The 22,584-nt window shown below is 39.5% G+C and overlaps 1 protein-coding gene across 15 annotated transcripts in view; it reads right to left on the bottom strand.

Moving 5' to 3' along the window:
• Positions 1–22,584, bottom strand: part of SYT14 (synaptotagmin 14) — a 240,071-nt gene that overhangs the window by 49,580 nt on the left and 167,907 nt on the right. For 14 of the 15 annotated variants that reach the window (XM_039532412.1, XM_039532418.1, XM_039532422.1 and 11 more), the window contains 2 exons: positions 20,800–21,068; positions 17,430–17,879 (listed from right to left, as the gene is read on the bottom strand). In XM_039532412.1, coding sequence (XP_039388346.1) covers positions 17,430–17,879; positions 20,800–21,068 — 719 coding nt within the window. Of the gene's footprint in view, positions 1–16,941; positions 17,003–17,429; positions 17,880–20,799; positions 21,069–22,584 lie in introns of those variants that run through there. The other variant, XM_039532411.1, reaches the window with a different exon arrangement.

The following is a 22,584-nucleotide window of genomic DNA, read 5'->3' as shown; positions in this document are numbered from 1 at the left end:
TGGAAAGGGAGATCAAATGAAAAATATAATTCTTTCATTCATTATAGTCAAGGGACTAAAACTCTTATGTACAGCCTTAATTTATCACTACGGAGACTATAAAGTTATATAAAATGTCCTTACTTGTATTTTAAACAGTTAGAAAAATATGCACAGCCAAATTAATGTAACAAGAAAAATACCATATTATTCAAAGTTCAGTTTTGTTTCCAAACTCAAGATATTATGAATAAATTAGCCATAAAATGAAATGACAAAATAGAATTTATGTTCTCAAAACAGGCAAAACAGCATTCTGTCTTCCTGAAAGACTTTAAACAAGCCAAGTAAGAGCCCTGTGTAGCTTGTCATATTTTGAGAACACTATTACTGCTCAGCGTACAGTAATTTTATAAGTCTCATAAAAGATCTTTTTCATACTAAATCCAAAAGAACAAAATGTTAATATGTACAGAAATAGTTAAACATTTTATTTCATTTGGTCATAATGTGCATCTGTTTAGACTAAATATTTAAATGATATCTTTACTTTCTACCAGAATACAGAACAGTATCTAGTTGCTCCACAGTTAAAGATCTAGCTACGTTTCTATTTAAAGCTGAATTTCATAGCTCGTCTAAGATCCAGAAGAAAACTTAGATTAGCCTGCAAATTTGTAGGGCATGTCTGGGAAAGGGAATTTAGAGTCATTTGCACTAGAGATTTCAGAGAGAGAGAGAGAGAACACTCCAAAATATCTGTTTTTAAAGTTGCAAAACTCTTAACGCATTTTCCACAGACCTAGAAATAAAACAGAGCAAAAGAGACATAAAACTTATATAGAATCATAGAATATCAGGGTTGGAAGGGACCTCAGGAGGTCATCTTGTCCAACCCCCTACTCAAAGCAGGACCAATCCCCAACTAAATCATCCCAGCCAAAGCTTTGTCAAGCCTGACCTTAAAACCCTCTAAGGAAGGAGATTCCACCACTTCCGCAGGTAACACATTCCAGTGCTCCACCACCCTCCTAGTGAAAATGTTTTTCCTAATATCCAACTGAAACCTCCCCCACTTCAACTTGAGACCATTACTCCTTGTTCTGTCATCTGCTACCAGTGAGAACAGTCTAGATCCATCTTCTTTGGAACCCCCTTTCAGGTAGTTGAAAGCTGCTATCAAATCCCCCCTCATTCTTCTCTTCTGCAGACTAAACAATCCCAGTTCCCTCAGCCTCTCTTCATAAGTCATGTGCTCCAACCCCCTAATAATTTTTGCTGCCCTCTGCTGGACTGTTTCCAATTTTTCCACATCCTTCTTGTAGTATGGGGCCCAAAACTGGACACAGTACTCCAGATGAGGCCTCACCAATGTCGAATAGAGGGGAATGATCATGTCCCTTGATCTGCTGGCAATGCCCCTACTTATACAGCCCAAAATGCCATTAGCCTTCTTGGCAACAAGGGCACACTGTCAACTCATATCCAGCTTCCCATCCGCTGTAACCCCTAGGCCCTTTTCTGCAGAACTGCTGCCTAGCCATTCGGTCCCTAGTCTGTAGCAGTGCATGGGATTCTTCCATCCTAAGTGCAGGACTCTGCACTTGTCCTTGTTGAACCTCATCAGATTTCTTTTGGTGCAATCCTCTAATTTATCTAGGTCCCTCTGTATCCTATCCCTACCCTCCAGCGTATCTACCACTCCTCCCAGTTTAGTGTCATCTGCAAACTTGCTGAGGGTGCAGTCCACGCCATCCTCCAGATTATTAATGAAGATATTGAACAAAAATGGCCCCAGGACTGACCCTTGGGGCACTCTGCTTGATACCAGCTGCCAGCTAGACATGGAGCCATTGATCACTACCCGTTGAGCCTGACGATCTAGCCAGCTTCCTATCCACCAACTCTCTTTGCTGAGTCTAGTGTATAGTGCCCAAAAGATGTGTAATTTAAATTACTAAATGCGATTAGACCTTCTTTTGAGAATTACTTAGTGGAACTATGAAGTATTGGTGATCCTCTTATGGACTGCCAGCACAATGCATAGACTTCTCAGCTACATTACTGACAAAGCTAGAGCTACCAACTCCCCCAACTCTTCTTTACCCCTCTGAAGCTAACAGGGAATGTGGAGGGGATGTTAGGGAGAGACCTGGGAGCTGAAACTCTGTCGAGAGTGCAGCTAACAAGCTCATCTCTCCCAGCAGATTTCCCAAATGGCAAACTTCCTATAGATGACCAGCTCAAAACTGGAGTTTGATGAACCAAAGCTGGTTCCTCAAACCAGGACTAGAGCTCTACAATCTACTCCAGCTGCTGCTCTCCCTATCTGCTTGTCCCTAAGTAAGAAGAGACAGGGAGAAGGCAAAGAGGGGACAAGGAGATGGAATATTTGTGGAGCAGACATACAAATTCCACTCCTGAGCTCTGTCCCGCTGGTCCTATCTGTCCCCCCACCCCCGTTCTCAGTAGACAGAAGGTGGATTATTTAAGGTTGCTGAAGGCTGACGGGTACTTTTGTCCCCTCATCAGGCTCACTGCAGTGCCTGTAACTTTGTCAACCAACATGACAGCTGAGACAGGTAGAATGGGTCCAGCAGTGGAGTTCCTGTTTCAGCTGCACAATTTGGTCCAAATGCTTTCCTCCCCATTTCCCCGCCTCATACTTGCTCTGCCTGGATCCTTGGGATAGTAAGGATGGGAGAGGAAAGTGGGAAGGGAAGTACCTGCAGTAGGTTGTAAGGCACAGCCAACAATTCCACTGCTGGGCCTGTTCACGGAAAAGGCCGGGAAGGGAGAACAGTGGCTTTTTAAATTGGCTCGGGAGCAGTGACAACAACTCAATCATTGATGCAACTTTTCCCCTTAACAAAGATCCAGGTCTTGGTCAGTGGGGGCACTGTGTCAGGGGAAGTCCTATTTTGTTAAAAAAATTGAATTCAGAAACAATTGAACATTTCTAGTTTTGACAAACCAAGGAAAGTTGGGCCCAGGGGTGCCATTGGCTGCCCTTCTGAGGCTGGGAAAGTCAGGATGAACTAGAGAGGGAATGCATCACCTAGAATGCCCTTGATCCATGCTACATAGACTTTGTCTAGGTCTTGGACTCGGGTTTCAGCCTGGCTAGAAGTGGTCTCTCTGAGCCAGGATATGACCCATGTGAAGGATGACACTGGCAGGAACAGGCCCAGGAGTGGACTTCAACTAGAAATGTTCAATTTTTTCTGAATTCCAATTTTTAAATAAAATATGACTTCCCCTGGCACAGTGCCCTCACTGGCCAAAACCTGCATCTTTGTTAAGGGAAAAAGTTGCATCAGTGATGGAGATGCTGTCACTGCTCCTGAGCCAATTTAAGAACCACTGTCCTCCCTTCCCTGCCTTTTCCCACCATCTGCCCCCTCACTGTTGCCTGTTATGGGTAGAGGAGGATAAAATGTCCACAAAGCTCCTTAATCCTGCTAGCCAAGCCCATCTTAACTCCACAAATTGCTCCCATCCTCAACTGAGAGAATCCAGTGATTTTATCATATCCTCACTCCCTTTCTAACAGATACATTCATTCACTCCTGGAACAGAAACAATACTGTGTGACTAAGTTACAGTTGAAACCAATTTGGGAGTAATCGATCTGCTAAAATTTGTTTGCATAAAATATTAATTGAATCATTTTGGATAATGAACGCACTTGCAATATTAAAAATCTGTTCACAATACAGAAAAAAGAGGCAATGGCTGTCAATTAGACGGTTTTCTCTGGATAGTTCACCCAACACTAAAAAAGGCTGGCAGTGGTGTCCCACATGATTTGTTCAGGTCATGTTAAATCTCCTGGACAGAGGATCCCGGATGTTTTGCAGTTTGGAAATTATCTGCTTTAGTCTTACAGCTATCAAGTAAACTATAGAGAAGGGTAAGAAGTGAAGATAAGATGGATTCTCTTGGGATTCAGCTGCCAGTTGATTAAGCACATCAGAAATACAGGAAGTGTAATGTGAAATACACAGCTCAAGGTCAGAATTAGCTGAGAGCCAAGCACTGACAAGAGGCTAACCTGCTACGGCTATCAAGGTCCTTCTTAAAGGGACTGTATAAATGGAAATGTTTATCTGAAACAGGATGAAGACTGCATGAATAGAAAAAAAGGAATGACAATCATGAGGTCTGAAATGAAGAAAATAACCCATAGTTTTTATGTTAAAATGTATGATCCAAGGAAAGGAGAAGAACCCAGAAAGGAGCCACAGAGGACAGAGCATATAAACTGAAAATTGAAATCACAGCACAAGAAAGTCATAAATCAAATAGCAAAGGCAAAAAGAAAAGGGGATGCATATAGACAATTTCCTTGGTTTGATTAGTGTCATTGTTAATTCCTCAATCCAGAGCTACCCCCCTAGGCACAAAGACTAGGGGCAGGGAGTTCAGGTGCTTTGGCTGGAAAATCCAAGCCTAAATTCCACCCACTTGGCTTCCTGCTAGAATATTCCCAAAGCTGCAAAAGATAATAACTTGTTCCAAGTTAAACAAGCCTTAGCTGTGAGACTTTTGGGGGGTGGCCAGCAAAGGGGAGGGAACATACATACACCAAGTTTTGGAAGAGAGCAGAAATGAAAAAAGATGTCACTAACTGCTGAGTTTATGGATGATTTCAGATTAGTGGAAACAATAACCAAAGAAAGAAAATAATCAGTTAGTGTTCCAATTCTTCATGTCTCCATTGCTGTGGGAAGTAGCAAGTGGGGAGAGAAAATAAAATAGAAGTTGGGGAATTGAGACTATCAGCATCTCTAAGGGAAATGGAAAATTATCTTGGAACCACGGACTGGAGAATATGCCTCCTTTGGCAGATATGCCTGAAGAAGTCTTAAGGGTCAGTTTGTTGTCTTTGAAAGTAGAAATTTTATGTCAGGTGTTGACCTTGCAAATCTTCAGCTAAAGCTCTATCAGGATGTTGTTTGTAATTTTAGGCAGGGCTGACGAGAGTGGGGGAAGCCGGTACAAATTACCAGGGCCTGGCAGTCCGGAAGAGGGCCCGGAGCCCGGCTTCCCCGTCTTCGTCAGCCCTGTTTAGCCAGTCCACCCTTGCTGGGGGGGCCCGAACCCGCTCTCGGCAGCCCTGATTTTAGGTATGGCTTACCAGCTGCTCTGTATGGTTCTTTGATGCAGCATTTAATCCACCCAGCCCTGATTTTGTGGATTTAACCCATATGCAATCTGAGTAGAAGAAAATGAAGAAGGCTGAAGATTTTCTGACATCCTTGGTGCATTTGAAATACATCTTGACTGCCCTTAGCCTGATTCTTCATTCCGATACACTGGCTTTACGGGGTTTAACTCCACTTACTTCTCCACTGATTTAGATCAATAAACAAACATCTGCTGGACACAGAGCTTCTGTAATTGAAGTAAAAATTTACGTTCTGAAGTGTGATTTTTTTTTTTTTTACATATCCTCACATGGAGGTGCAACAGAATCATTGGTGAATTTTACTAATAGATGGATTCGATTTGCTCCAAATAGGGTATATAAGGGGTGGGCCTTTCTCAAGACCAGAGGGAGCTGGTGACTGGCATACAAGAGGTCCTGCAGGGAAAATCCTAGTTTAAGGTTTGATAGCTTTTAATTGATTTATCAATAAAACCTAACTCACAGTAAAGGGGTAAATTTGCACTTTGTACAGAACATATGTGCTCTGCTCATAGTGTGGAAACTCCATCTCCTTCCATCCCCTCTTTCAAGTGTCTCACCAAACACTTTGGCTCCTGAGCATTTTGAAGAAATTCTTTGTCTTTTGAGTATCTATGTTTTTTAAGGATGCTTGGAAGACAGTTGAAGGAATGTCTGAAATCTCATTTCTAAGTTCCTTCAATGTTTCCAGCTACAAATTATTTTGGGGGATGTAAGCGGGCGGTACTCACCCCTGCCGCGCCTCCTGCTGGTTGGTCCCGGAATGTCCCTCAGTCCAGCCCTGGAGCGCCCTCGGCAGGCTGGTGACCCACCTGTTCTCTGGCCCCGGCGTCCCTCCCTGGACCCGGTGCCCGCTATCTATAATTGGGTCTCCCCCTCCCAGGGGAACCCCACGCTACTATCCCCGCCTTGCCTCAGTAGTGGCTACTGACAGTCATGGTCTAGCCCCACACCCTGGGGCAGACTGCAGTATCAGCCCACTCATCACAGGCAAGGGGGTTTGGACCTGCTGCTTCGTCCTACCCCTGGGCTGCCCTCTGCAACCCACAGTACCTATGGCCCTTCGCTAGGCCGCAGCCTGGGGCTGTCCTGGCTAGAGCTTCCCTGGCTCCTCAGCCTATTCCCCAGCACTGCTTCCCTCAGGTACCTTGTCTTAAGCCCTAAGCAGCCAGGCCCATCTCTCTCTAGAGCCAGAGAGAGACTCTCTCTGGGCTCTGGCTTTCCTGCCTCTTATAAGCCCCAGGGCTTCGGTTTGGGGCGTGGCCCCCAGCTGCAGCCACTTTCCCCACCAGCACAGCCTCCAGCCACAGCTCTCAAGCCCTGCCAGGCTGCTTTCTAACCCCTTAAAACCCCGGAGCAGGGTCCACCCTGCTACAGGGGAAAAAATAACTCCCAATAAAATACCCATATCTATGGTTAATGAACCCACAATAATATCACTTTTAGGAAGCAGCAAAGAATCCTGTGGCACCTTATAGACTAACAGACGTTTTGCAGCATGAGCTTTCGTGGGTGAATACCCACTTCGTCGGATGCAAGTGGGTATTCACCCACGAAAGCTCATGCTGCAAAACGTCTGTTAGTCTATAAGGTGCCACAGGATTCTTTGCTGCTTTTACAGATCCAGACTAACACGGCTACCCCTCTGATACTTTTAGGAAGAGAGCTTAAACTAGATTTTGGCCCCGATTCTATATTTTCATGCGATGGTGGCTAATTTTTTTAAACATTGTCTAGCTTTTCTGAGTCATAGGTTAGCCCTTCCTTACGTAAAAGTGGAAGATAGGCAGCCACACATCAAGTAATGTCCCTTAATACTGAAGCACTTATCCATGGTCAATTGTATCAAAAGGTCCTAGGAAGGCCAGAATGATCAAAATGGCCAACTGATTCTAATCTAAAACAGGCAGATCATCATTCATAATCATGACAGCCAAGGTCTAAATTAAAAAGGAAGGCTGGAAACCCAGATTTAAATCCCTCCCAGGATACCAGTGATGTCTAAGAATGCCGGGCCTGTTTGAATCCTGGGCTGGGGAGGGATGGCCCTAGACCTTCACAAAAAAAGATGAAGTTTAAGACTGAGCAGTAAGTGATAAGTAATCCGATATTAGAAGTTGATTTCTTGTAAAGAGAGTATACCTCAGCTAGTAGCTCAAAAATTGTAAAGAGAATGTTTTATTTCTGGAACACCCAAACCCATATACAGACTATGTTTTATAATTCTTCAAAACAACCCTGTATTTCAGAAGTTTCAAATAATCTCTTCTATAGTATGATGTGGACTCGAGTAGAAAGCTTCCTTTGTTAATCTTTATAGAGAGGATTCATAGACCATGGGACAATTCACCACTGGCAAACAGTTGGCAACTCCACTGAATAAGATTGCCAACATTCTAATCGCACAAAATGGAACTCTCTTGCCCCTCCCATGCCCCGCCCCTGCTCTGAGGCCCTGACCTTTCTCTGAGGGGATGATTTAATGGAAATACACCTTCTTTCTGACCTTCAGCATCCTTGGCATTTGAGTCAAGAGCCAAAAACGCCACATGTCCTACATTGTGTAATCGTTTTGTGACATGGAGAAACAACTACTAGATATTGTTGCTGTCTGAGACCATTAAACCCAATTAGAGTGAAATTCAGTTCAGCATTTAGCCTAAGTAATCAAGCTTTATGCAAGAGAAGGCAGGATACAGAGCTGAAGCACAACCGTACACATCTACTGCCCATAGAGTGGGATAGTGGCTGCCTGCCTCCCACATGATTCCACTGGATCTGAATAATCATTGCTCCCATTGATCTACTGCCTGTCTTCAAAGCTGACCTACACGCTGCAGAACACGGGGTTAGTACAGAGGTCCCCTGATGCTCTGCCCCATGTTGTCTTAACACGGAATTTAAGTGGTGTCGAGAACTGTGCACTAACCCTCCACACCAGGAAGAATTTCACCCTTAATTTTTTACTAAAATCAAACACGAACCAAGGCTTTCAGACCTGAAAGATCAGTGTGTTAAGTCCATGCACAACACGCATATATCTCCTGAGAGCTACATCATCAGAACCTTACCCAGTACATAGAGACTGTTCTTATACCTTATAATAGCCTAAATGCATAGCATCATCTTTCCTTTGCAGATCAACACATTTTAAAATTTCCAAAGTAGATCTATTCAGTTTTTCTGGTTACAGCCAATACCATTTTGAACAACCTATTGCTGAGCTGCCTTTTCATATAGTACATGACAAAGTTCTGTCAAATTCACACAGCCTTAATTAAAAATCACATAACATCTTTGGTTAAAATTTGGAATCTGAAAGTCTGCTTTTCTTCAGGTATGATGCAAAACTGAAATTTCTTTTGCTTTCTTTCCTTTGATTTATCTTAACTATACCTTATTGTAAGGCTCACTTTAGACCCAGATTTAGCTATATATCAACAAATTCTGCTTACAAAATACCAGTAAGCACCAGTAATATGATTTTGAAACTGATATTAAAGATGACATTATGCCAGGCTTCTGATATTTCTTGTTGCATCACTGTTTTAGGCTTTTGTCTTGCACATTAGACGGAGTCTAATTAGTGTCTCACAGTAAGCTCAAAAAGAGCTCACAGCCCTATATGTTTAATTTAGCTCAGTCCTGTTAACGTTTGGTCTGTTTTAATCCTCTATTAAACCTTGTCAAAGAAACCACAAGTGTTTCATCGTCCGTACTATGAACTTCCATGCCTGATTCTACTCCTTCATATTTTATTTCAAGGTAACTCAATTAATTGACTTCAGTAGAGTTATTCCTGGTTTACTCCAGTTTAAATGAGATGAGAATCAAGCCATAACAATCATCATATCTTACACTGGAGTCTGATTTTCTACTTTCAGGATTTCCTTCAGCAACTGGATAATTAACAATTGGAATCTTACACTCTTTTCATACAGATCTCTCAATCTCATTGAAACCAGTTCTACCAATGACATGTTATGTATTTGGCGTTGCCTATAATAATATACCTCTACCTCGATATAACCCTGTCCTTGGGAGCCAAAAATCTTACCGCATTATAGGTGAAACTGTGTTATATTGAACTTGCTTTGATCCACCGGAGTGCGCAGCCCGCCCCCCTCCCCCTCCGGAGCACTGCTTTACCACGTTATATCCAAATTTGTGTTATATCGGGTGGCGTTATATCGAGGCAGCACTGTAATTATCTGTTGGCCTCATTGGTGTAAAGTTTACTATATGCATATATTGAGATAATTCAGTAGAAGGACTGTCAGAAAGTGCATCCAGGAAGGTGGGAGTGGATCCAGAGATACACTTGAGGGATAATGCAAGAGCCATTTGCTTTGAGGCTGTCATGCGACCCCCTTGATGGACTTGCCAGACAGGTTTCTCCAGGACCAAATCAGTCTCTGTGAAGGGTGAGGTGTATCAATGGAATTGGGGGGAGGAGAGGGTGTGGAGTTTAGAGAGATACACAATCCTTCAAAGACAGAGACAGGTTTTTGAGACTGAGAACCCGAAGTTTTCTGTGTGCTGGTCTGTGAGAAGTCAGACCTACCAGGGTCCCTGTCAGGAGGCTGGTTAGAGAGTTTAGGTAAGATAGACATGTGTGTAGGTCTTTTGTTTTAAGATCCTTTTCTCTGGAATGCTTTGTTTGTATGGCTAAATAAACAATACTTTTGTTTTGAGAAGTCTGATTTGGGTCATGATACTCTGTTGGTCACAGCCCCGCCCCCCCACACACATGGGAGAACCACGGATACCAAACCTAGCCAGATCTGATGGGTAAGCACTGTTGATCCACAGGGCACTGGGATCTGTATGAGTACAGAGTTGAATTACATGTTTACAGCACACAGCTTTATGTGCAATTTTGAATTATTATCCATTCTCAATAAGAGATCATTAGAGAAAAATCTGTTGGATAAAGTAGATTTTGTGGTCCTAAATCAAATATACAAAAATATATTTTAAAATCTTTTAGTGTTTAGTGATAACTGGATCTTACTTTGGTAGAGATGATTTTATAAACTACATTAATGTATTTATGCAATGTAGCGTAAAGTCATTGATACTTAGATTAATTTAATTTTAGACAGAACTTTAATTATATAAAATATTATGAACAAGATCTTTCATTTGAAGTTGGTTCATTTACTGTAAATTGAAACGGCTTAGTTGTTTTTCCCCTTTTAATCTATTAAACTGGAAGGCCACCTGTTAATAATTAAGATAAATCCGTATGTTCAAATTTTAATATTCAACTCCAGATTTCTAAAATAGGACAATTAATGCAATGTATTAGGGGAAGACTTAGTATGGGAATACAATCATCCACAGGTCTAAGATACAACCATTTTTATTAGGGCTGTCAATTAATCACTGTTAACTCATGCAGTTAACTAAAAAAATGAATCATGATTAAAAAAATTAATCACGATTAATCGCAGTTTTAATTGCACTGTTAAACCACAGAATACCAATTGAAATGTATTAAATATTTGTGGATGTTTTCTACATTTTCAAATATATTGATTTCAATTACAACACAGAATATAAAGTGTACAATGCACACTTTATATTACTTTTGATTACAAATATTTGCACTGTAAAAATGACAAAAGAAATAGTATTTTTCAATTCACTTCATACAAGTACTGTAGTGCAATCTCTTTATCATGAAAATGCAATTTACAAATGTTGATTTGTTACATAACTGCACTCAATAACAAAACAATGTAAAACTTTAGAGCCTACAAGTCCACTCAGTCCTACTTCTTGTTCAGCCAATTGCTAAGAGAAACAAGTTTGTTTACATTTACAGGAGACAATGCTGCCGCTTCTTATTTACAATGTCACCTAAAAGTGAGAAAAGGCATTCACATGGTACTTTTGTAGCCAGCATTGCAAAGTATTTACATGCCGGATATGCTAAACATTCACATGCCTCTTCATGCTTGGACTACCATTCCAGAGGACATGCTTCCATGCTGATGATGCTTGTTTTAAAAAAATGTGTTAATTAAATTTATGACTGAACTCCTTGGAGGAGAAGTGTACGTCTCCTACTCCATGGTTTTACCCACATTCTGTCATATATTTTGTGTTATGATATGCTGGGTTGTCATCCTAGACTATGTTGTTTGATTTAAGAACACTTTCACTGCACATTTGACAAAACACAAAGAAGGTTCCAATATCAGATTTCTAAAGATAGCTACTGCACTCAACCCAAGGTTTAAGAATCTGAAATACCTTCCAAAATCTGAGAGGGATGAGGTGTGGAGCATACTTTCAGAAGTCTTAAAATAGCAACACTCTGATGTAGAAACTACAGAAACAAAACCACCAAAAAAGAAAAGCAACCTTCTGTTGGTGGCATCTGACTCAGATGATGAAAATGAACATGCATTGGTCCGCACTGTTTTGGATCCTTATTGAGCAGAATCCAGCATCAGCATGGATGAATGTCCTCTGGAATGGTGGTTGAAGCATGAAGGGACATAAGAATCTTTAGCACATCTGGCATGTAAGTATCTTGCAACGCTGGCTACAATAATGCCATGCAAACGTCTGTTCTCACTTTCAGGTGACATTGTAAGGAAGAAGAGGGCAGTGTTATCTCCTGCAAATGTAAAAAAACCTCATTTGTCTGAGTGATTGGCTGAAGAAGAAGTTGGACTGAATGGACTTGTAGGCTCTAAAGTTTTACATTGTTTTATTTTTGAATGCAGTTTTTTGGTACATAATTCTGAATTTGTAAGTTCAAATTTCATGGTAAACAGATTGCACTAAAGTATTTGTATTAGATGAATTTAAAAATACTATTTCTTTTGTTTTTTACAGTGCAAATATTTGTAATAAAAATAAATATAAAGTGAGCACTGTACACTTTGTATTTTGTGTTGTAATTCAAATCAATATATTTGAAAATGTAGAAAACATCCAAAAATATTTAAATAAATAGTATTCTTTTATTGTTTACCAGTGAGATTAATCGTGATTAATTTTTTTAATTGCTTGATAGCCGTAATTTATATAAAACTTGTCAGCCTCAGTCCCCAATGGCCATGAATCCTCATGACTGTGATGAAATTTAAAAGTTTTAGTTTTAAAATGCTTTTCTGAGAAGGTAATGAGTTGTCAAATGTAGCGCTACTATATCCTGTAGGACTGCTATATAATGTGTGCCACAGGTAAAGAGCAACATGAAACAAATGCACAATGCATGAAGAAATGTACAGACACGCCCCCCGACTTACGCAATCGTTCCATTCTGGAAAGCCTTGTGTAACTTGAATTTTGCATAAGTCGGAAACGTATACCCATACATTACGCAAAAATTTTAGCAACTCAAAAATCCTATTTCTGGCTTATGGAACTTTTTCCGGAAGTGCGAATTTGCGTATGTTGGGTCTTGCGTAACCCGGGGAACATCTGTATAACAAATGAATAAACATCAGCTTCTAAACTGATAAATATGAATGCCTTACACTTCACTAAAAATAACTCAAACTAAAATGTTTCTTGCACAATTCCAGAGGCCAAATTAAGCATCTTTCCACAAATGTTTGATGCACACACACCTGCCCAGTGTCTAGTCACTACCATTGGGATCACATCTAGTATATCCAAGGATGGAGAGTGAGAAATTTAAATTGAATTATTCACAGCAAAATGACTAGCACAGAGATGTAAGGTGAAAGATCATTATGCCTACTCATTAAACGGCATAACAGATATACGCACAAGGAAAATTATTTGTAAAGTACTGTAAGTGATGTCGCCTCTTCTGCAAGAAATCTTTCTCTAAAGAGAGTTTTAAAAAGTGATCATTTAGATTGCAAAGTTGGATTAGGTAGCTCAGTAGTCAAGAAGGTGCTCAAGTGTACTAATACAGGTTTGCAGCAAGTTGAATCCGAACACCAAGCCTTCCTCCACCTCCAAGCCCTCAATTAGGAATGGACAAAATATTTTATTAAAATAAATGGAACATACTATTCAGATGTTTTGGGATTTTCCACACTGTACCCCCAAAATTAACTTCTGAATTCAGATCCAGAGGATATTAAATGTATTTTTTTTTGTTCTATCCCAAACGGCAACTTTTTGGTGGACGGTGTTAAGGGGGAGGGGTAGTGTTTTGATTTTATCCAAATAATTTTTGCTCATCTGCCAATAAACTGTTAAAATTGTTTTTCTACTCATACAATACTGGAGACTCTGATCCAATTTCTTGCACAAGACAATAATTTTTCTTATTTACTTGGATGAAAAGAATGATGAACAGTTTTCCAATCCCTTTGGAGGAAAGTGAAGAACCACTTCGGTGATCCTATCTACTTCAAATAGATCAACAAAATCTTTTGTTCAGAGGTATCAGGCTGCTAACTGATCTAAAAGAATCACATGGACACACGAACTTAGATAATCAGCCAAAAAGACCAGAACAGCTGAAATCTGATAGTGACCATATTTGAGTATTTTCCTTTTGTGGGGAAGAAGGAAAGTAAGAGAGAGAAAAATATATTCTTTACATACATACACCCTTTTTATGGTAGAAAAAGAGCAGAGAGGAGAGCAGGGGGAGAAGAGTGATGATAAGGCTCTGGATGCAGCGGAGAGAGGATATTTTATCTTGGGTGAGGAACAGGACTTGTGAGGTTATGAGGAGGAGTTAAGATGTGGTACTGAGCCATGTATAAGTAACATAGCAATGTGGATGGACTTCAAGAACACCCACCAAGGATTGTACTTGACTCAATACCAGTATGTCCCTGAAGTGGGGAAGGTTGCCACCAGACACACCAGTAACCATATGCATCTGTGGGGTAGGGGCAGAGGTGAACTAACCTGTTGACATGGTCTCTAGCTAGGATCCCTTCTAAGTATTTTTAAAGGTGGAACTGAAGCTATGCTCCATGAGACTTATGCAGGACATGCACTGCTCCCAGACTGATTATTAGCAAATAAGAATTTATTGATATACTATCAGGCAGCAGCAAGTAAGATAAACTTGTTCAGAAGAGACTACTACAGATGTTTCAGTGAAGTTAGAAAGGTTCGGTGATACATATGTTTAATGTTTAACATATAAATATATTTTAATTTTAAAATATATTTAATATATAAATTATCTAATATGTACAATTAAAATAATGAGAACCAGAGGGGAGAAGAGAGCTACAATATCTGTATGTACAAAGGATCAATCAAATACAGCTAGTGTTTAGCAACAAAACAGACTAACACTAGCATAAGACAAATTTGGTTCTGGATTTAGAACCTATGTAAGTACAAGATTTATAATTTCCAAGTTTCCCTACTCAGTTGTAGCTGCCCAAATTAAAATAATCCTCTCCTTTTCCCCTTTAAGTAATCCTAGCCCTGCTTTTAGGACTACAAGGACAATAACATTACAAAATGTAAACCTTAACTTTACTGTGGAATCATGTACACTTCAGAGCATGCAGTCATCAGTCAGCCTTCCCACTGAAAAACTATATCTAAAATCATAGAATGTATGGTGTTGAAAAGATTTGGAAACTGGTTCACATAAGTCGAGAAGTATGAATTCCTATTCAAACTATCCAAACATATGAAGGCTTCTTTCAGGCCATTTGACCTTCCATTCCTATGCAATTCCTATACCAGCAACGGGCTATGTAGAAGACCCTTTGACCCACCAATAATCTCCATTTCCCCCATTCCTGGTATTCTTTTAGTGAAGGAGCGGGAGGGGAAGACTGAAAGCCTGGTACCTATATCTACCTTCTTTAGTGGATAACAATCTCAGTATCATCTTTGATGTTTTTCAGAGACATAGCTCCACTCTCACTCCCACAGGCTGGTCTACACTATAATGGTAAATTGACCTAAGTTATGCTACTTCAGTTACGTGAATAACATGACTGAAGTCAACATACCTTATGTAAATTTACTGCAGTGTCTACACAGTGCTGTGTCAACGGGAAACGCTCTCCTGTCGACTTACCTTACTCTTCTCAGGGAGCTGGAGTACCAGAGTCAACGGGAGAGTGCTCTACCATTGACTTAGTGGGTCTTCACCAGACCCACTAAATCAACCCTGCTACATCAATCGCGGCAGTGCTAATCTACAGTAACTCCTCACTTAAAGTCTTCCAGGTTAACATTGTTTTGTTGTTACGTTGCTGATCAATTAGGGAACATGCTCGTTTAAAATTGTGCAATGCTCCCTTATAACGTTGTTTGACAGCCGCCTGCTTTGTCCACTGCTTGCAGAAAGACAGCCCGTTGCAGCTAACTGGTGGGGGCTTGGAACCAGGGTGGACTGGCAGCTGCCCTAAGTTCCCTGTGCAGCAGCAGCCCAGCAAGCTATCAATTGCCCGCAGTTCAGCTGTCCCTTTCTGCACTGCCATGTGCTGCTCCTGCCCTCTGCCTTGGAGCTGCTCCGGGAAGCCTCCTGCTTGCTGTGCGGGGAGACTGGGGAGAGGAACAGGGGGGTTAATGTCAGGGTGTCCCCCCCCACTCCTGACCCCCACTTACCCCTTCTCCATATAGAGCAGAGTGGGGACACGACAGGGCTCAGGATGGAGAGAGCTTGCTGGCCGCAGCTGCTGTCTCAACTTCCTGATCTTTTTAAAGGCAATGTACTTAGAGTGGTGTCAGCTTACTTAAAGGGGCAATGCACATCTCGTTCTCTCTCCCACACACAGGGTGTGTGTCTCTATCTCTGTCTGCCATGCTGTCTTCCCTCCCTCCACTCGTGCTGACTTGTGGAGTGTGAGGCTACATTAACAACGTGTTAACCCTTGAGGGCTCAGCCGAATGCTATTTCATCATTTAGCAGTAAGGCATTCCCCGGGAAATTTCCACCCTCTAACTTCACCACCTCAACCAAGCTTCACAATCATCATTGCTGTGTACAGTATTAAATTGTTTGTTTAAAACTTATACTCTGTGTGTGTGCGTATGTGTGTGTGTGTATGTATATAGAAATAAAAAACTATATATAGTTTATTGTCTGGTGAAAAAAATTTCCCTGGAACATAACCCCCCTATTTACATTAATTCTTATGGGAAAATTGGATTTACTTATCATCATTTTGCTTAAAGTCGCATTTTTCAGGAACATAACTACAATGTTAAGCGAGGCGTTACTGTACTGGTAAGTGTAGACTGGCCTTAGAAAATAAGTCAAAATTACTTCTGATGAGCACGTGAGGAATATGCTCATCTAGGGCCTGATCCACTGGCTTTAATGAGCTTTGAATCGGACCCCTAATCAGAATTTCAGCCTTGTGACAAAACCCAACAAGCTTAAAACTCAAAACTTCATCACAAGAAAGCTCTTGTTAACATCCAAAGGGATGGGGGAGCAGAAGGAACTCAACTTCAGCACAATTTTCACTGACACAAAAATGTTATAAAACATATTTCATTGTTGCAGGACCCTCAGACACTTAAAAAATAGAAAATTTAGCGTATTTTCAATTTTGTTTCAAATATTTTTCATTGCTCTTGTATTAAGCACTTCAATAGTAGGAAAGTTTACTTAAGGTAAGTGAACAGTATTTGTCCTCAGAAAGCACTACCCAGGATTCCCTTGTGTTCCTTACAGAAATCATAAAAAATGGGAGATGATAAAGTCCTCTTATATCACCTGCTCCATTACCAGGACTCCATATTATATTTTTTATCTGATTCTCATTTCAAATCCCAACAGATTATTGTCCTTTATAGATTAATGTGACTAAAAATAAATTAAATATTTTATTTTTCTTGTCCTCTGAAGTCATTAAAATAAGGGTTTCCACATCTTCAGGTTTCCTATTTCCATTGTTTCTGGGAAAGCAAAGCATGCGTATTATATTACAAACTGGATTTTATTACAGAAGACGAAAATCACCTACTAATATAGATTTTTAAAAATGAAAGCACAATGGTTAACATGTTGATAAATCAAACCTGTAAAACTAATCTCAATATAATAATTTTATCCTCCTATTACTATTATAATATTTTATAGTGAAAATACCAAAGTAATCAAAATGAAAAAGTATAGGCAGGTTCTACACATGAGAAATAAATTTACCTAACAGTAGCTAATTGGACCCCCTCCCCCAAACTATTATTTTGCATAAAGTGTGCATGACAATAGGGAGAGGAGGAGTCAGTGGAAGTGTTGTCTCTATAAATATATAAACTATTCCTAATTACTTCAGGACAATTTATATAATTACATACTTATTCTGCTTTGTACAATACTCACAGAAAGACTGTAAGAAGGCTCCATTATCACTGGTACTGACATCTTCCCTTGAAGATTCAATTTGGTTAAGTAAAAAATCTTTTCCCCCACAATCCTCTCTTTTTTCATGCGACGTACACCATACAGTCTAAACCGAACTGCATAATTCCCAATCATCTCAGATTCAACGTGATTAAATTTGAATGTCTCTGCGAAGACAGGGCATGGTCCCCGCTGGATGCTGGTTTTTGCTCTCTGTTTCTTTATAGGTAGGAGAACTAGATGTACTTGCCATGAGTTTCCGCCTGTCCTGTTATATGTTGGGATGTCTGTGACAGCTGTCACTGTTACTAGAAGCTTCTGTTCTTGTGAGTCATAGTCAAAAGTCACATCCAGCGTGCCATATTTAGCTACTGGCTCAGGATCAAAAGGTTTAGGAAGCTGTGAAGATGATCCTCGAGCTGACATATCCTAAGGAAAGAAATATAAATGCTTTTATTTATTTATTTTTGGTATTCTATTATTAAATCTAGCATAGAAATGCATGGTTTTCTCTAAGCAGCATGATGTGACTATGATCTTTTTGTTCACTTCATAAACAAGGTAATTAAACACTGAAGAATGAAGAGGTGGCTGACTGGCAACCAAGGAAAATCAAAAGCTACTTCCAGCTGGTCAAAATGGACAAGCCCAGGCACCATCTGGAAAAGAAAAAGCTAGAACTAAAAGTTATATTAATGACTTAATTTTTTCAGTTCCACATAAGCTTAGATAAATAAACTATCATTCATTGTGAGGTGCAATCCAAATGTCTGATTCAAGTGAGGGGTTCTGCAGAATTTTTTTTAAAAAACCCAATACTCAAGTTTAACATATTTAACACATTAATATCTGATTTGATGGTAACAGAACATCGTGAACTATATAGGGACTAGAGCAAGTAATGGGCCAAATGCTGCAGTTGGTTGCACATACAACTCCCACTGCAGTCAGATGTACATGCAGCAGATGGCGAATATAGGTTGTTAAATGTAACTTCTTAGAAGGATACAAGAACCATACCTATGTCAGAAATGTCTTCTGTATATCAGCTCTTAAAGCAATTATTGCTAATGCTTAATTTTTAAAATCTTCAGTGTTCTCATTAGGTGTGCACTTAAAAATTTAATAGCTAATAAAATAGTGAAGACACGCCGTTACTTTCTGTTTCAAATAAAATCACTTTGTTTGCACAATGAACCCTTCTTTAATATGGGATGATTTTTCTCCCTTATAGCATAAGTAGTTTACTATGAATTTACTCCATTTACATGGTACTGGTAGGTTAGTGAAAGTTAACCTAGCTGTACCTACAAATATATTCTTATCATGGGGCATGATTAAGGCTGTATTTTTTAAGAAAATAAGTGCTATTTTGTGTGAAGCAATATGTCAGATTTCATAGAGCAACTTTAAATTTCATAAATACAGTGAGTGCTTCATACAGTGCTAGAAATGTTTCAGTATATCTATCTATCTATAAAGAAACAAATAATTTCTACTCACTATTTGACAAAAATTTTATTTTTAAAAAGTCAAGTATAAAGAAATAATTTGTGTGCCTCCCATTCAAAAACACAACAATATTTCAATAAAACCAACAATCTGGAACTCCTCCTATAGAAAGTGTTTTTTTAGTGGTGTTCATTCTGACATAGCATGATGTATAGATGAAAATTCTCTGGCATTTATCTGGCAGAACATGAAAAGAATCTTTTAACACATGCACTGTGGACTGACCCAAAAGATGACTGACTACTAGGAAGACTGGGACAGTCCCAATATTTGGGGCTTTTTCTTATATAGGCACCTATTACTCTCCACCCCGGTACCGATTTTTCACATTTGCTCTCTGGTCCCCCTTGTGACTACAATATTTATCAATCTATATTTTTTTCCATTTGGGAAAGCCAGGTTGCCTATGTATGCACCTATGTTTTCTTTTCCCATGATTGTCCTGTGATCGCTGGTCTGTGTCAGCAGGCTCAGCGCAAGTAAGCCCAAAGAACAGGCCAGCTATTTCCAACAAAGCCCTCCTCAGCTACCTTCGTCAGCAATATTGTTTGTTCAGTAACAATCCACATCTCTCAGGTTTTTCCTCTCTGCATTAGCAGTTTATTTTTAAAAAAGGGGGCATAAAGTTTCAATGCATGTTTTACACAGCAAATTGTCAACTCCACATTTTCCATTAGATCTGTGATTACCATAAAAATAATACAGTCATAGTCATGATCAGTGACCAATTTCTACGAGGACATCAGGAGGGAGCAACAGGTCATCAAACCTCCTGGATGTCATTAAAATTACATTAATCTCCATATATTTATTTATTTATTAATGGGAAAATTCTAGATCACTGAGGGAGCCATTTGACCAAAGGTTGGGCCTGAATTGAATTTATAATACAAAATAGTTCTGATCAAGATAAAGCAATGGTTCTGTATGCTTGCATACTGTACCTCAATAAACCTCAGTCCAAGGACTGATACAATTAGGAGCTAAAGAAATGCAATGGCTAGTGTGACAAAAGATACTGTATAAATAAGATTTTTTGAAGTATAATATAGATCACTATTATTCATATAAGACGTATTTATTCCAAACATGTAAAACCTTAATGTAAATCCTGAGGTCCTTTCATATGGCTGAAGATATGACTTGTTCATATCAATGAATAGGAGATGCTATAATGTAGCTTTTTTGATCTAAAAATTGTTTGCTTCTGGTTTAAGAATTGATACTATTGATTGTCTTTACACATTTTAGACATCTACATATTAAAAATATTAAAAATTCAGTTTAGGAAGAATAATCATTACAAATTACAAAGAGAAAAATTAGAAAGTAAGTGTATCATAAATCAATTACATTATCCATAATAAAAATATTTCTTTAATCTCAAAACCATAAGGATACTTAATCAAGATTTTTCTCCAGTTCTCTAGGGAGTTTAATATGAAAGGCACTAAGAGACATATAATTTTGATTGATTTATTGCTAAATTATTAATTGAAAATTGTTATAAGAAGCAAATTGTTAATATATAGCTCCCCATGAGAATGTATATCATAGCTTTTACTGGTTTAAAAAATAAACTATTCCTGCTGGGGAGTTGTTTTAAAATGAAGTGCCATTGAGGTCATTATACAGAGCAAGTTAAAATCTTATTGCTATATTATTTGGCAATATACATTTTTCTTCTTTATCATAGACCTTTGAAGTTAATGTACACAGTCTCTGTAAGATGTAAATTAGAATCAAGATATTTATAAGATCTACAAGAGAAGTTAATATACTATTGTGTTACATCCAAGATGCCTACAAGTGCAGTGCTAGACTGTATTTCATTTACCTCTGGGCTAAGGACAGCAGTACTATCACTGGGTACATCCTCTTCATATCCTTTGTTATGGAAGCTTTCTATTTCATGTCCAGTGCTTCCTTCACTTGGGCACTTGTATGAACATCTTGGACTGTTGCTACAGTGGGAAAATTCACATTTACTGTCATCAACTTCAGAGGGTGTACAAGAGAGGTGAGGAGAACCACTATCATCCTGATATGGTGGAGGCTGCAGTTCATCCAGTGGAGGTGTTCTTCTCATTCTTTGAATACAGTTTGCTGTGAATAAGTGATAGCTCTTTACTTATACACTTTCTGAACTGAAAACAGATGCAGCATTTGGTTATTATTAACTGCTTTGGAAAATGACTGAATTTGAACATCTGGACACAACTTTTAAACACAACAATTATCTTCAATTTCTTGATGTTTCAAATTAAATAGGGTACTCCTGAAAACACACTGTATTAATAAACAAATAACTCATCTCTTTTAGAGACAACATATAGGGAAAAAAGCAAATTACTTGAATACATGAATTGTATATGCATGACAAATATTTTACACAATATAAAAACTCTGGCCCTGATTGTGAGATGTGCTAGGCCCCTCCAACTCTATTGTATGCAATTCACTAAGTCAGAGTTTTGGGAGTGTGAAGCAGTTGGGCAAATGAAATCCACTCCCAGCCCACAGTGGAAGATTGCTGAGTAGCTCCTATGTGGCTGCTATTCCAACAGGCTGAAATAGTGAGTACAACTCCTTCATGTCAGTTGTGCGAAATATCAGGGACAATGGATCCATGTAAATGAAGATCTGCAGCCTCTCTCCTTGCCTACCGGCAGTGTGGTTTAGTACATCATCTTATATAGGGCTGGCACAAAGGCCTTTTTTCCATGGCTTGTAGGGACCGCATTGGCACCTCTGAGCAGGTGCTCAGTCAGTGGACTACCTGTTCAGCCTTTACACAGAGTTTAAGTAATGCAAAAGACTAGCAACATGCCCCTTCTCATAGGTGAATTTCACCCACTGAACTTAAACTTAATGGCTTCTCAGCATCATATCCTCTGTTAGTTATTAAAATCAAAGGGCTCAAAATTTGGGTATCTGGACATTAGACACTGGTCCCTACTCACTGAAGCCATTGGAAAGATTACTACTGACTTTAGTGAGCTTTAGATCAATCCCCAAAGTGACTTGATTTTCCAAGGGGCTGAACATCTTCAGCTTCCACTGACACCAGCTGGACAGATAAATCTGTGTCTACTCAGCATCATGGAAAATCAAGGTGCCAGAATACAGATGTAGAAGCCTGATTTTATGCACTCATTTCAAATTTTAGCTTATTGCTTTACTACTTGGCACTACAAAGTAAACTGCAGATGGGAAAATAAAATATGGTCTGTGTTAGCAGAAGCAACAGAAATTCCAAAGACATAGGTAAAATATGTACCATAGAATCATAGAACTATAGGGTTAGAAAGGGACAGCAAGTGTCATCTGGTCTAACCCCCTGCCAAGATGCAGGGCTTCCAGGCTTATTGATGGGTCTTGGTAAGGTTGTTGAAGAGCTGGCTGGTACATAACATCAGTTTTTGTTCAGCTGATGGTAAGGGCAAAGTTATGAACAAGGTCATACTGCTGCAAAAAGGTAGGTAGTGGTCAGATCTGCAGCACTGACTCACCCCCTAGGAATGTAAGGTCGAAAGGCTTTTAAAGGTGCAAGCCCTGGTGTTCGAAACCTCTTTCTCCATGCAGCAGGCAAGGTAGCACCTACCGTCCCTCCCCTTGAGGT

This window comes from Mauremys reevesii, linkage group 3, assembly GCF_016161935.1.
Source record: "Mauremys reevesii isolate NIE-2019 linkage group 3, ASM1616193v1, whole genome shotgun sequence".
Classification (NCBI taxonomy): domain Eukaryota; kingdom Metazoa; phylum Chordata; order Testudines; family Geoemydidae; genus Mauremys; species Mauremys reevesii.
Note: the sequence above shows the minus strand (reverse complement) of the source record. Positions and strands in the feature narration are given on the sequence as shown.